Below are 11,699 nucleotides of genomic sequence, written 5' to 3' on the forward strand. Positions count from 1 at the left end.
TGGTGGACATGCAGAAAAAGTTAAAGAATATTGGGAGATGATATATAATGAGATGAAAAAATTGTTTAAAACAATGTGCCCCAGAAAAAACAGAGGCATTCCAGCTAGGAACAACAACAGCGGCTCGGATATTGTTAGCCCAAAAATGGAGGGTGAATGAGGTCCCTAGTAAGGAGGATTGGCAACTTAATATGATAGAATATGTAGAGTTAGCAGAATAAGAGAGCAAGAAGAACAGGTATTTAAAGAGGGGTGGAATTTTATTTTATTTTTAGTAAGTGGAAAATAACTGTACACAGTTGAAAACGCTGGCAGTATTAAGGTAAATTCAGCAGCTTAACATATTTTAAAGGGATGTAAAATGGGGTAATGATTTAGATGGATATACAAGAATATGCAGGAATTATGGGTAAATTAAAAGAACCTTGGAAGGGGAAGGAAGGAATGTATGTGTATCATGAAAGATGTTCATGTGGAAATGTAAAACCTGAAAACCTCAATAAAAATTATCTAAGAAAATAAACTTGGAGTTCGGCTGCACTGTTCAGCAGATGAGGGTCACAGAGAGAAACTGTCAGCCACAAATCATTCTGCAGGAACCTCAGCTTTGTCATTTTGGCCACGCACCTTTAAATCCTTTGTCCGTTGTGCACCAACGTTCATAATGCACACAAAAATCAAAAACACAGAGGGGAAAGAAGAAGCGAAAATATGGAAGCTGTGTCATTCCTCTCAGTGTGCAAAATACAGAGGGCCTGCCCAGCAGTGCATGTAGTTGCTGAGGGCAGCCATGTTGTTAAGGGCACCAGTGAAGTAGCTCAAAGTTCATGTGGTTGCACCTCAGCATAACCATGTGGGATCTTAAGGGGCACCACCCATGTGGTGAAACCAACCAGGTGTCAAAATATCTTTTACTAGGCCTGCAAATGCCACTTCATTTGCTCAGTAAAATTATTATTATTATTATTATTATTATTATTATTATTATTATTATTCACACGTGTCCTACCTTTCTTCCAAGATATTCAGCCTGAGCAGGGATAAAGTCTCTGGCTGCTTACTACACACCACACATTTAAAGCACATTTGCCCCCCAAAGAATCCAGGGTTCTGGAAATTGTAGCTCTGTAAACTACAGTTCCCAGGATTATTGGGGGGGGGAGCTTTAAATGTATGGTCTGTACCCAGCCTATGAGGGAGATTAGAGCATTCATGTTAACCTGTGTATTGTTTCCTACAAGAATACAGTGGTACCTCAGTTTACGAACTTAATCCGTTCCAGAAGTCTGTTCTTAAACCAAAACCATTCTTAAACCGAGGTGCGCTTTCCCTAATGGGGCCTCCCGCTGCCAGTGCCCTTCCACCATTCGGATTCTGTTCTTAGACCGAGGTAAAGTTCGCAAACCAGGACACTACTTCCAGTTTTGTGGAGTTCGTAAACAGAATTGTTCGTAAACAGGGCTGTTCTTAAACTGAGGTACCACTGTACCAGAAATGACCCTTCACTCAGAAGGACTCAGATATGGCATGACATTATAAAGAACCTGGAAGCCACCGTCAGCTTAGGGGGCTTAAAGGCTTGTGGACATAACCAGAAAGCAGTGAGCCCCCAAGAGAGAGCCAGTTGCCAGAGTTTGTCCCTTCTCTTTATTCACATGTAAGGTCTTCCTGTCCTTTTGGATTTATCTGGCTGCGTCCACCAAAGTCAGAGGCTGTTTTATGACACCACCATTTTAAACCGGCACGTAATTTAAATCCGCGGAGACTTCTCCCATTAGGTTTGCAGGGCCTTCCCGCTGACAGAGTCCATCTGCTCTACAGAACCCACGGAATCAGGTACAAAATGGATTGATCTCCGTGTTTCCCACCGGAGCCGTGAATCTCTCTCCCCTTACAAGGAAAGGACTTTCTCTCTCTTTCTCTGAGCAATTCTGTAAAAATAACTCGCCGGGAACGAAGGGATTTATCGTTGCGGGAGACTTTATCAGCTGTCCCCCCTCAAGACCACCAGCCAGCCGCAGCTGGGCCCTGTCAATGACACAAATCTCGCTCCATTTCTCTCTCTCACACACACACACAAACACAAACACACTCGCATGCATAGATAGGAAGACAAACATTCGTACCTGAACCAGCCCGGAGTAACACTGGGGTGCCGGCGGGTAGACAGGCAGGCTGTAGGGGTGCAAAACCACAGCTGGAGGGGAGAGCATGGCACATAATAAAGTCAGGGCCCAACCACCCAGTCCCAAAAGGAGTCAAAAGCACCTCTGTCCAAACGGCTTTGGCACCAGCTGAGGGAGTGCTGAGTGGCAGATGGGACGGTGCCATTGAGAGACGCCAACAGCTGTTGAGAACACAAGCTCCCGTCACAAACTGCCTGGGCAAAAAGCATCTGCCCTGGGATACGGTCTCGCCAGGGACGTGCAATTTTACGAGGCACAAAGTCAACACGAGGTGTGGAGGCAAACATGGCCTTTCCATTTATGTGTCGCTCCGCCACGCCGATGCTGCAAGTTCCACTTGATTTGTCAAGTTTTTGAGGGGTTGCTTATGGGTCATTTGTACAGCGGTACCTTGGGTTAAGTACTTAATTCGTTCCAGAGGTCCGTTCTTAACCTGAAACTGCTCTTAACCTGAAGCACCACTTTAGCTAATGGGGCCTCCTGCTGCTGCCGTGCCACTGCAGCGCAATTTCTGTTCTCCTCCTGAAGCAAAGTTCTTAACCCGAAGCACTATTTCTGGGTTAGCGGAGTCTATAACCTGGAGCGTATGTAACCTGGAGCGTATGTAACCCGAGGTACCACTGTATTGGGATGTTTTGGGATGTGCTGGACACTGTAGAAGAGGGGTCAGCAAACTTTTTCAGCAGGGGGCCGGTCCACTGTCCCTCAGACCTTGTGGGGGGCAGTACTATATTTTGAAGGGGAAAAACGAACAAATTCCTATGCCCCACAAATAACCCAGAGATGCACTTTAAATAATAGGGCACATTCTACTGTGAATCCATTCTACACGCTGAATCCTGGACCGTCAGCGGGCTGGATTTAGAAGGCTATTGGACCGGATCCAGACCCCAGACCTTAGTTTGCTTACCCATGCCTTAGGCCAGGGGTCAGCAAACTTTTTCAGTAGGGAGCCAGTCCACTGTCCCTCAGACCTTGTGGGGGGACGGACTTTTTTTGGGGGGGGGGACGAATTCCCATGCCCCACAAATAACCCAGAGATGCATTTTAAATTAAAGGACACATTCTACTCATGTAAAAGCACGCTGATTCCCGGACCGTCTGCAGGCTGGATTTAGAAGGCGATGGGGCCGGATCCCGCCCCCGGGCCTTAGTTTGCCTACCCATGATGTAGAACCTGTTCTTTTCGACTGTCCACTGTATAACCAGCTACGTAAACACATGTTACCCTCCCCACTTTGGGTAGTTTAACACCATGGCACAATGAAAATATCAGATTCTACCCGGAGGTAATTGCAAGGGTGGCTGAGTTTCTGTCAATAGTATCTCTTAGAGTGGCACTGTTTAGCAGGAAGACAATTCAATGAAAACTCCTGTTACTATATATCTTATATGGCTGTTTCTTTGTATATATGTTTTTAAAAATTGTACAGTCAAACCTCGGTTGTCAAACTTAATCCATTCCGGAAGCCCGTTCAGCTTCTGAAACGTTTGACAACCGAGGTGTGGCTTCCGATTGGCTGCAGGAGCTTCCTGCACTCAAGCGGAAGCCGCGTCGGACGTTCGGCTTCTGAAAAATGTTTGAAAAATTGAGCATTTACTTCCGGGTTTTCATCATTTGGGAGCTGAAACGTTTCAAAACAGTGGCGTTCGGGATACGAGGTTTCACCATACAGTGGTACCTCAGGTTAAGTACTTAATTCGTTCCGGAGGTCCATTCTTAACCTGAAACTGTTCTTAACCTGAAGCACCACTTTAGCTAATGGGGCCTCCTGCTGCAACCGTGTGATTTCTGTGCTCATCCTGAAGCAAAGTTCTTAACCTGAAGCACTATTTCTGGGTTAGCAGAGTCTGTAACCTGAAGCGTATGTAACCTGAAGCGTATGTAACCGGAGGTACCACTGTATTTGGATGTTTTAAGATTGTCTTTATCTGTAATGCCTATTAAAGGCTTGGAGGAAGAAAGGAAGGGAGGGAGGAAGGATTGGGATTCATTTGCAGTTTATAGTAGTAGTAGTAGTAGTAGTAGTAGTAGTAGTAGTAGTAGTAATTTATTTATACCCCGCCCATCTGGCTGGGTTTCCCCAGCCATTCTGGATGGCTTCCACTGAATATTTAAAACAATACAGCATCAGACATTAAAAACTTCCCTAAACAGTTGTTTTTTTAAAGTAAAATAGTTTATTGCCTTTACATCTGCTGGGAGGGCGTTCCACAAGGCATGATTCAGACAACATACCCTCCAACATTTCTCCAATGAAAATAGGGTCCTATTCCATGGTGGTGATGGTGGTGGTGGAGATAATTTTATTATTTATACCCCTCCCATCTGACTGGGTTGTCCCAGCCACTCTGGGCGGCTTCCAACATGTATAAAAACATAATAGAACATTAAACATTTAAAAACTTCCCTATACAGGGCTGCCTTCAGTTGTCTTCTAAAGGTTGTCTAGTTACTTATCTCCTTGGCTCGGGAGTCACATAAAATTAGGGTTGCAATACATCTGTAATTTCCCAGACCTATTCTGGTGTAAATCTGCAAAAATGTCTCGACATATAGCAGCCTATGTTGGCAGAGCCGCTTTTGCCGCTTTTCCATAAAAATAGGTAAAAAATTGCCTTTTTTGTAATTTTCCAAAAAAGCTTAACAGCTTTGCCAAAAAAGCTTGAAATACGGCAGCCCTACATAAGTCCATACTCTCCAACGTTTCTCCGATAAAAATAGGGACACTTGAAAATGCTTAAGGCCCTCCAATTCCAATGTAAGCCTCAGACTCTTGCATAAATGTCAGCCTTTGAAATCACTGGGACCCACAGCTCAATTCTTTTTGTTTTATTTATTTATAGAATTATTTATAGACCACCCTTCATACAAAGTATCATGGTGCTGTACAACAAAACTGAAGTTCAAAAAGCATAAAATAGAAAATAATACAGAATGATTCTACAAATGAACCTCTATTCGGAAGACCACTGTGCTCAGTAGGGCTTACTGTACCTCTGAGTGGGGATGGGGGACAAATTTGATTCAGTTAGCATTTAAAACTGAATCTATCCAAAACAACATGAGAACTGAAACACAGCCCTCCTTAAAAAATAGAAATACTAATCCCGATTTTGTCATGCAGTTCTCCAAGTAACCAAAGTTGACAAAAATTCATATATTAGGGGAGAATGTGCATTAAAAAATGAATAGATTAGTCAAGTAATACACTGAAATATATTATATTAGGGGAAATTTCTTGCAAAGATATGTACATTAGTCAAAACTGCATGTAAAAAACATGTGTTTTTAAGGGAAATTCACACTAAAATGCTAGCAAATTTTCATGAGTATCTACAAAAAAATCAACAAATTGCTGCAGAATATTTCTTCAGTGGCTCCCCATCTGCAGAATACTTTCCTCAGAGAAGCTTACCTGGCGCCTTCATTACATATATTTAGGTGAGAAGCGAGAACGTTTCTCTAAACCAGGCCTTTGGTTATAGGTTTGTATTTCTGTTCTTCTGTTATGCATTGTATGGTATCTTTTTGTATTTTTATATGCCCTGCGATCTTTGGATGAAGGGCGGTCTACAAATTTAATAAATACAAATAAATAAAAAATAAATAACTGTGGAGAACCAGTTTTAAGATTGGGGGGGAAATGAGAAGCTGAGTGAACTGACCTTGGCACCTTTATCCCATAAACCCAAAATATTGGTATCCGTGTGTTTTATTATCCAAGAAATGGGGGACGCCATGCAAGTGGAATAGGCTCTTGCAGAAGATGACGGATTCCCCTTTGTTGGTGGCTTTTAAGCAGAGGCTGGAAAAGTCACCTCTCATGGGTCCTTTGGGAGCAGATTTCCCACATAAAGTGGGGGCAGCGTTGGACAAGATGACCTCTAAAGTCCTTTCCAACTCATTGATTCTACCCCACCCTTTTATTTATTTTTAGTCCATCTCCTCATTATATATATACCTTCCCACTCTAAAATCTGGTGACGAAAATCTTCCATCTGGCATGCTGGCAGCCACTGCTGAATATGCTTCTTTGCACTCCTGGGAGATCTGGGGGCTTGTTTGCTTCTTTTGAAAGAGAACAGTTAAGGCTTTCCCCTCCCTCTCCACAAGCTTTCCATTATTCTTATCTGCTTTATCGCTGCTGCTTTAATGCCAGGTCTGGGGTTTGTTACTGTTTGTTACTCCATTGTTTTATTTGCTGTTTTATCACTGCCTGATTTTATCTGTATTGTTAATTGCACCCCGTTTGGGAAGCTGTTGGAGTGAAAAAGCAGGCTAAAAATTGCCTAAAACAAACAAGCCATTCAGGACAGCTAACACCGTAATAGCTGTACAAGGTTTCCACTTTTTCTTTTAAGAGATCTTTGTATCTAACCCTTTGTTCCACTCACCAGGTGGTGGTTAATTGTGTGGCCAGGAAATCAATCAGCATGACTCTCTGCTGCCACCTCAAGTCTAATATGGATACTAATAAGTTCATAAGAAAGCAAAGGAAGCTGTCCTCTCTCTTTTTGGAGGGTCAAGCAAAATGTCAAAAAATAATGCGCAAGGTTTCGCGTTCTTCTTCATGCTGGGTGCTAAGCAGGGCAAGAAGAGAGAAAAATATGGTGATGTTGAAGTCACAGGCAGGCATAGGCAAACTCAGCCCTCCAGATGTTTTTTCGGACTACAACTCCCATGATCCCTAGCTAACAGGACCAGTGGTCAGGGATGATGGGAATTGTAGTCCCAAAAACATCCAGAGGGCAGAGTTTGCCTATGCCTGCCACAGAGTCGTCACAGTCTTAATAAAGGTAAAGGTAAAGGGACCCCTGACCATTAGGTCCAGTCGTGGCCGACTCTGGGGTTGCGGCGCTCATCTCACTTTATTGGCCGAGGGAGCGTACAGCTTCCGGGTCATGTGGCCAGCAGGACTAAACCACTTCTGGCGAACCAGAGCAGCACACGGAAATGCCGTTTACCTTCCCGCCGGAGCGGTACCTATTTATCTATTTGCACTTTGATGTGCTTTCAAACTGCTAGGTTGGCAGGAGCAGGGACTGAGGAACGGCAGCTCACCCGTCACAGGGATTCGAACCGCCAACCTTCTGATCAGCAAGTCCTAGGCTCTGTGGTTTAACCCACAGTGCCACCCACATCCCTCACAGTCTTAATAATGGAGACTAAAAATGCAGACTTCGTGGCTGACATCAACCAGATGTCTCTGTCCTTCTCTGCCCCTTAAACATCTAGTCCAAAGAGTTCTGAAGATCTCTACAGCTAGCAGACCCTCCAAGTGCCCCTATTTTCCAGGGGCCAGTCCCAGATGCACAGAAGCCATCCCAGTTTCTGACTGATCCCACAATGTCCCGCTTTCCCTTAGGATGTCCCCGTTTTCATCGGAGAAATGTTGGAGGGTATGAGGCCTACCTGTTTCTCTTACTTGCTTGCAGGAGAAGGCAGCTTTACTGCTTCATCGGTGAAAGGTTTTGTTTTTTGTCTTTTTGTGTTTTGTTTTACCGGCTGCAGGCGACCCTGACAAGAGTGGCTGCGCATGCAAAGTCCCTCCTTCCCCCAATACCCCATGGCCCACTTTTGCGAGGTGCAGAGCAAGACAAACTAGCAACACAGGTCTCCGGAGAAGACCAAAGAGCCTTGAGGACCAGAAGAAACTCCAGTTTGTTTGGTCCTTCTTGTTACCAGCCTGGGGGCCCGGTTCTGCGAAGAGGTTAAGACACTAACAGCATTATTCGCCTTTCTTTTGACCTGGTAAGAAACTCTGAATGTGTGCACTTGCTGCCCACCTGCTGCTGACCCCACCAGCATCACCACACCAATCAAAACACCCAGGTACTCCAAGTGACCCTTTCATAAATAGGGGGAAGTTTCTGTTTCTTGATACTTGTGGCTGGAAAAATCCCTCTCAGTTTTGTTCATTTTGCCTTCTGGGGAAGATACGATATACGATATATCTTTATTGTCACTGTCCCATGCAGGACAATGAAATTGAAAAACTACATAAAACTACATAAAAACTACATAAAACATTCAAAACCCCCTAAAAACTCTAAAACCCCATTTTAAAATACACTATACTATAGAACCCCCTTATGCTGCGTTTAGAACCAGAATTGCATTTGCATAGAAACTGTTTCTCAGGCAGCTAGTCCTGGCCTTTATAACCCTATACCTTCTTCCAGAAGGCAGAAGCTGAAAGAGATCATTTCCTTTTTCAAAAACGACGATCACGAGTGTTAAGTTGTGGGCAAACATATCAGACGACACAGCGATTCTTCAAACAGCTCTTCTTTATTCAGATGCCAGAACAGAACTAAACTGAGGGGCTCAGTCAGCCTGCTTATATAGAGCTCCAGAACAATGTAACTGTTGCCATTTTCTAAAACTATCCAATCACTGAACGTCACTCTTCGATCCTTCATTTGCATACAAAACTATCCAATCACTGAACGTCACTTTTCGATCCTTCATTTGCATAACTATCTACAGTATCCCCCTGCTGGCCCAGGGTGAGAACTTCAGTACATAACAACGAGCATTCATTCAAGTTAGTCAAGAATCCAACCTTCTGTGTTTTCAAAAAGTTAAGCAGCTGATGGAAGAGGGCAGACATACCTTGGCCTCTCAACATTCGCCACATGTAAATTGGTGCATAGGGACACAGATCTGCTCCCTTCCACCATGATAGAGGAACATGTAAATTTGCGGGTTCTGTGTTTCCCATTTTTCCAATCTTAAATTCAGTTCTCCACATCAATTTGCTTTTTTTTAAAAAGAAAAACCTTCATGAAACTTCAGAAGCAGTTTCATACGAATTTCTCTTTATACCACTGCATGCAATTTTGACTAATATACAATTTTTTTAATTTGCCGCACAGCTTGGGGCAATAATGCTTTTTAGATGTTACTTTCACAAACAGATGCATTTTCAGGTGAACCTGATTCTGTGTATTTGTGTGCACAATACTTGGCTGGGGAACCGCATTGCAAACTTTGGAAAACCACACATTGTGAAGGACGGTCATGTTTCAAATTACATCTTGTTTTGAAAACGGCGAATGAGGTGGGTTCGCCTTTAAACGAGAACGGAATGAAATTACCCTGCCCCCTCGCCAGCCATAGCCATCTGTCCCCAATTCTAACATATTGCTGGATGTTAGAACTGTAGCGTTTTGCAATTACGTGTATAAACAGATTCAGCGAGTGATTAAAGTGTTCCTATATTAGGATGCAGTTAAGGTCACCTTGCTCCTACACAACACAGGAGGAGGAAGGGCAAAAGAGGCTACCGCAGAATCATGGAATCGTTGAGTTGGAAAAGGACTCTGAGGGTCATTAGTCCAACCCCCGGCAATGCAGCCCACAGCCGTCCCTGGGTGAGCTCAAACCACCAACCTTCTGGTTAACAACCAGATCCACTGACCCACTGCACCACAACAGAGTTGGAAGCACCCTTATACAGCCTTAAGTGGCGTGATGGGAACATACAGTCATATGTGGTGGGATTGTCCATTAGTTAATGAATTTTGGAAGCAGATTGGTATACAAATATCAGGAATTGTGGGTAGGAAGGTGGGAATATCTAAATTAATGGTTCTTATTAGTCTGAGTAGTACCGAGTTAAAAACAAAAGAGGAATGTAAATGGGTAAAATTGATGGTAACTGCGGCCAGATAGGTTATAGCGAGTAACTGGAAAAATGCAGAAGAGTTAGGGGTGAACCAATGGAGGAAAAAACTGAATAATATTATAATTTTAGAATATCTAACTGCAAAGATACACAGAATGAAAGGGTTTAAGGTCAGTGAGAAAGAGGAAGTTTGGTTTGAGAAGATATTGAATTATTTGGGTAGGTTTGAACAATTTGGGGCAATTAAAATGTTAAAAATTAAATAAACCTTGTGGATGGAGGAGTGTTAACGTATATAAAATTGTACATATGGTTGATTTGAAGATGTTATTATTGATGATGTATACCCAATGTACCAGCCGCATGGGGGGTTTTTCACTGTTTGTGTTTTGGGTATTGGTAAAAAATATATATATTTTAAGCATTTTTTTAAAAAAGTGGGGAAACTCTGGCCCCTCACACCAAATTTGGCCAGTGAGGCTGTCCCAGGCAAGGCAGGCCCACTCACCAGGCACTCAACATAAAGCGTGGAACTCTCACAAACCCAAACCCGGGTCTAAGCGGAAAGGAAACCCCCGTTAGAGCAAAGTTCCCTCCCGCCGCCTTTCCATTTCAGAAGCAGTTTCAGCACAAAACCCCTTCCTCCATCGGCAAGGGGCTTGCACTAAATCCTACCAAAACCGAGGGATTAAAGTGAGTTTGGACTTCAAAGCGGCTCAGAGGCAGCAAAATAAAAAGGGTCTTCGCTTTCGCAGCTGTTTCAAGGCAAAACCTCTTTGGGACTTCAAAGCACCAAATCCCCTGATGCCACCAGGCGATTGATAGGCAGTGGAAGGGGGGGAGCCTCATAGATATCTGGCCTGTGACCCCAAAAAGGTCCCCATCCTTATTGGGGACCATCCAGTTGAACCTCCTCCTGGACATATAGCTGCCCAGACTTTGCCAAAACATCTCCAGCCACCCCTCTCGTTTCATTGTAAAACTGCTCTTCCCAGTTAAGAGCATTTCTCCCAATGGTCATTCAAAATCGGCACTCCTGTAACTTAAGCCCATAAGATCTAGGCCACATTCATGCCAGGATACCCTCCAAGTGTCACGATTTTCCAGGGACTATCTTGGAATTACACAGCCTCTGCTGCCAGCCTCCTTCCTTGGGAAGGTTGTAACAGGTGCCGGAGAGCAGGCGAGGAGAAGACTGAGAAATGTCCCTATTTTCACCTGAGGAATGTTGGAAGATATGGCCCTACATTTGTGAGATGTAGTTTGTTCAAGGTGCTTAAGAGTTGTTAGGACGCGGGTGGCGCTGTGGTCTAAACCACAGAGGCTAGGGCTTGCAGGTCGGAAGGTCGGCGGTTCGAATCCCCATGACAGGGTGAGCTCCCGTTGCTCGGTCCCTGCTCCTGCCAACCTAGCAGTTCAAAAGCACAATGTGCAAGTAGATAAATAGGTACCGCTCTGGCAGGAAGGTAAACGGCATTTCCATGCGCTGCTTTGGTTCGCCAGAAGCGGCTTAGTCATGCTGGCCACATGACCCAGAAGCTGTACGCTGGCTCCCTCGGCCAGTAAAACAAGATGAGCGCCGCAACCCCAGAGTCATCTGCGACTGGACCTAATGGTCAGGGGTCCCTTTACCTTTACCCTTTAAGAGTTGTTGGGTGACCCTTATTCCCCTGCCAGAGCTCCAAATTCCAGGGTAGTATAACAATCAATTCCTCTTCTCTGGGAATCAAAGCTCTAGAAGAGGAATAGGGGCCACCAAACAACTCAGCATCCTTAACAAACTACAGCTCCCACAATCCTTCAGGAGAAGCCATGACTGTTTATAAAGTGATATCACAGTGCTTTAAATGCATGGCATGAATGTGACCCTAGCTTTGCC

The 11,699-nt window shown here is 44.2% G+C and overlaps 1 protein-coding gene and 1 long non-coding RNA gene across 3 annotated transcripts in view; one reads left to right on the forward strand and one right to left on the reverse strand.

Annotated features, from left to right (window-relative positions):
• Positions 1–2,311, reverse strand: part of LOC308460490 (RNA binding protein fox-1 homolog 1-like) — a 44,340-nt gene extending 42,029 nt beyond the window's left edge. The window contains exon 1 of one of the 2 annotated variants that reach the window (XM_080976971.1): positions 2,127–2,311. In XM_080976971.1, coding sequence (XP_080833097.1) covers positions 2,127–2,213 — 87 coding nt within the window. In that variant the 5' untranslated portion in view covers positions 2,214–2,311. The remainder of the gene's footprint in view (positions 1–2,126) is intronic. The other variant, XM_080976970.1, reaches the window with a different exon arrangement.
• Positions 1–11,699, forward strand: part of LOC308460642 — a 31,578-nt gene that overhangs the window by 8,239 nt on the left and 11,640 nt on the right. The window contains exon 2 of the long non-coding RNA XR_013978676.1: positions 7,702–8,022. This is a non-coding gene — a long non-coding RNA (uncharacterized lncRNA). The remainder of the gene's footprint in view (positions 1–7,701; positions 8,023–11,699) is intronic.

Source organism: Podarcis pityusensis (assembly GCF_964106645.2).
Source record: "Podarcis pityusensis genome assembly, chromosome: 13".
Taxonomy (NCBI): domain Eukaryota; kingdom Metazoa; phylum Chordata; class Lepidosauria; order Squamata; family Lacertidae; genus Podarcis; species Podarcis pityusensis.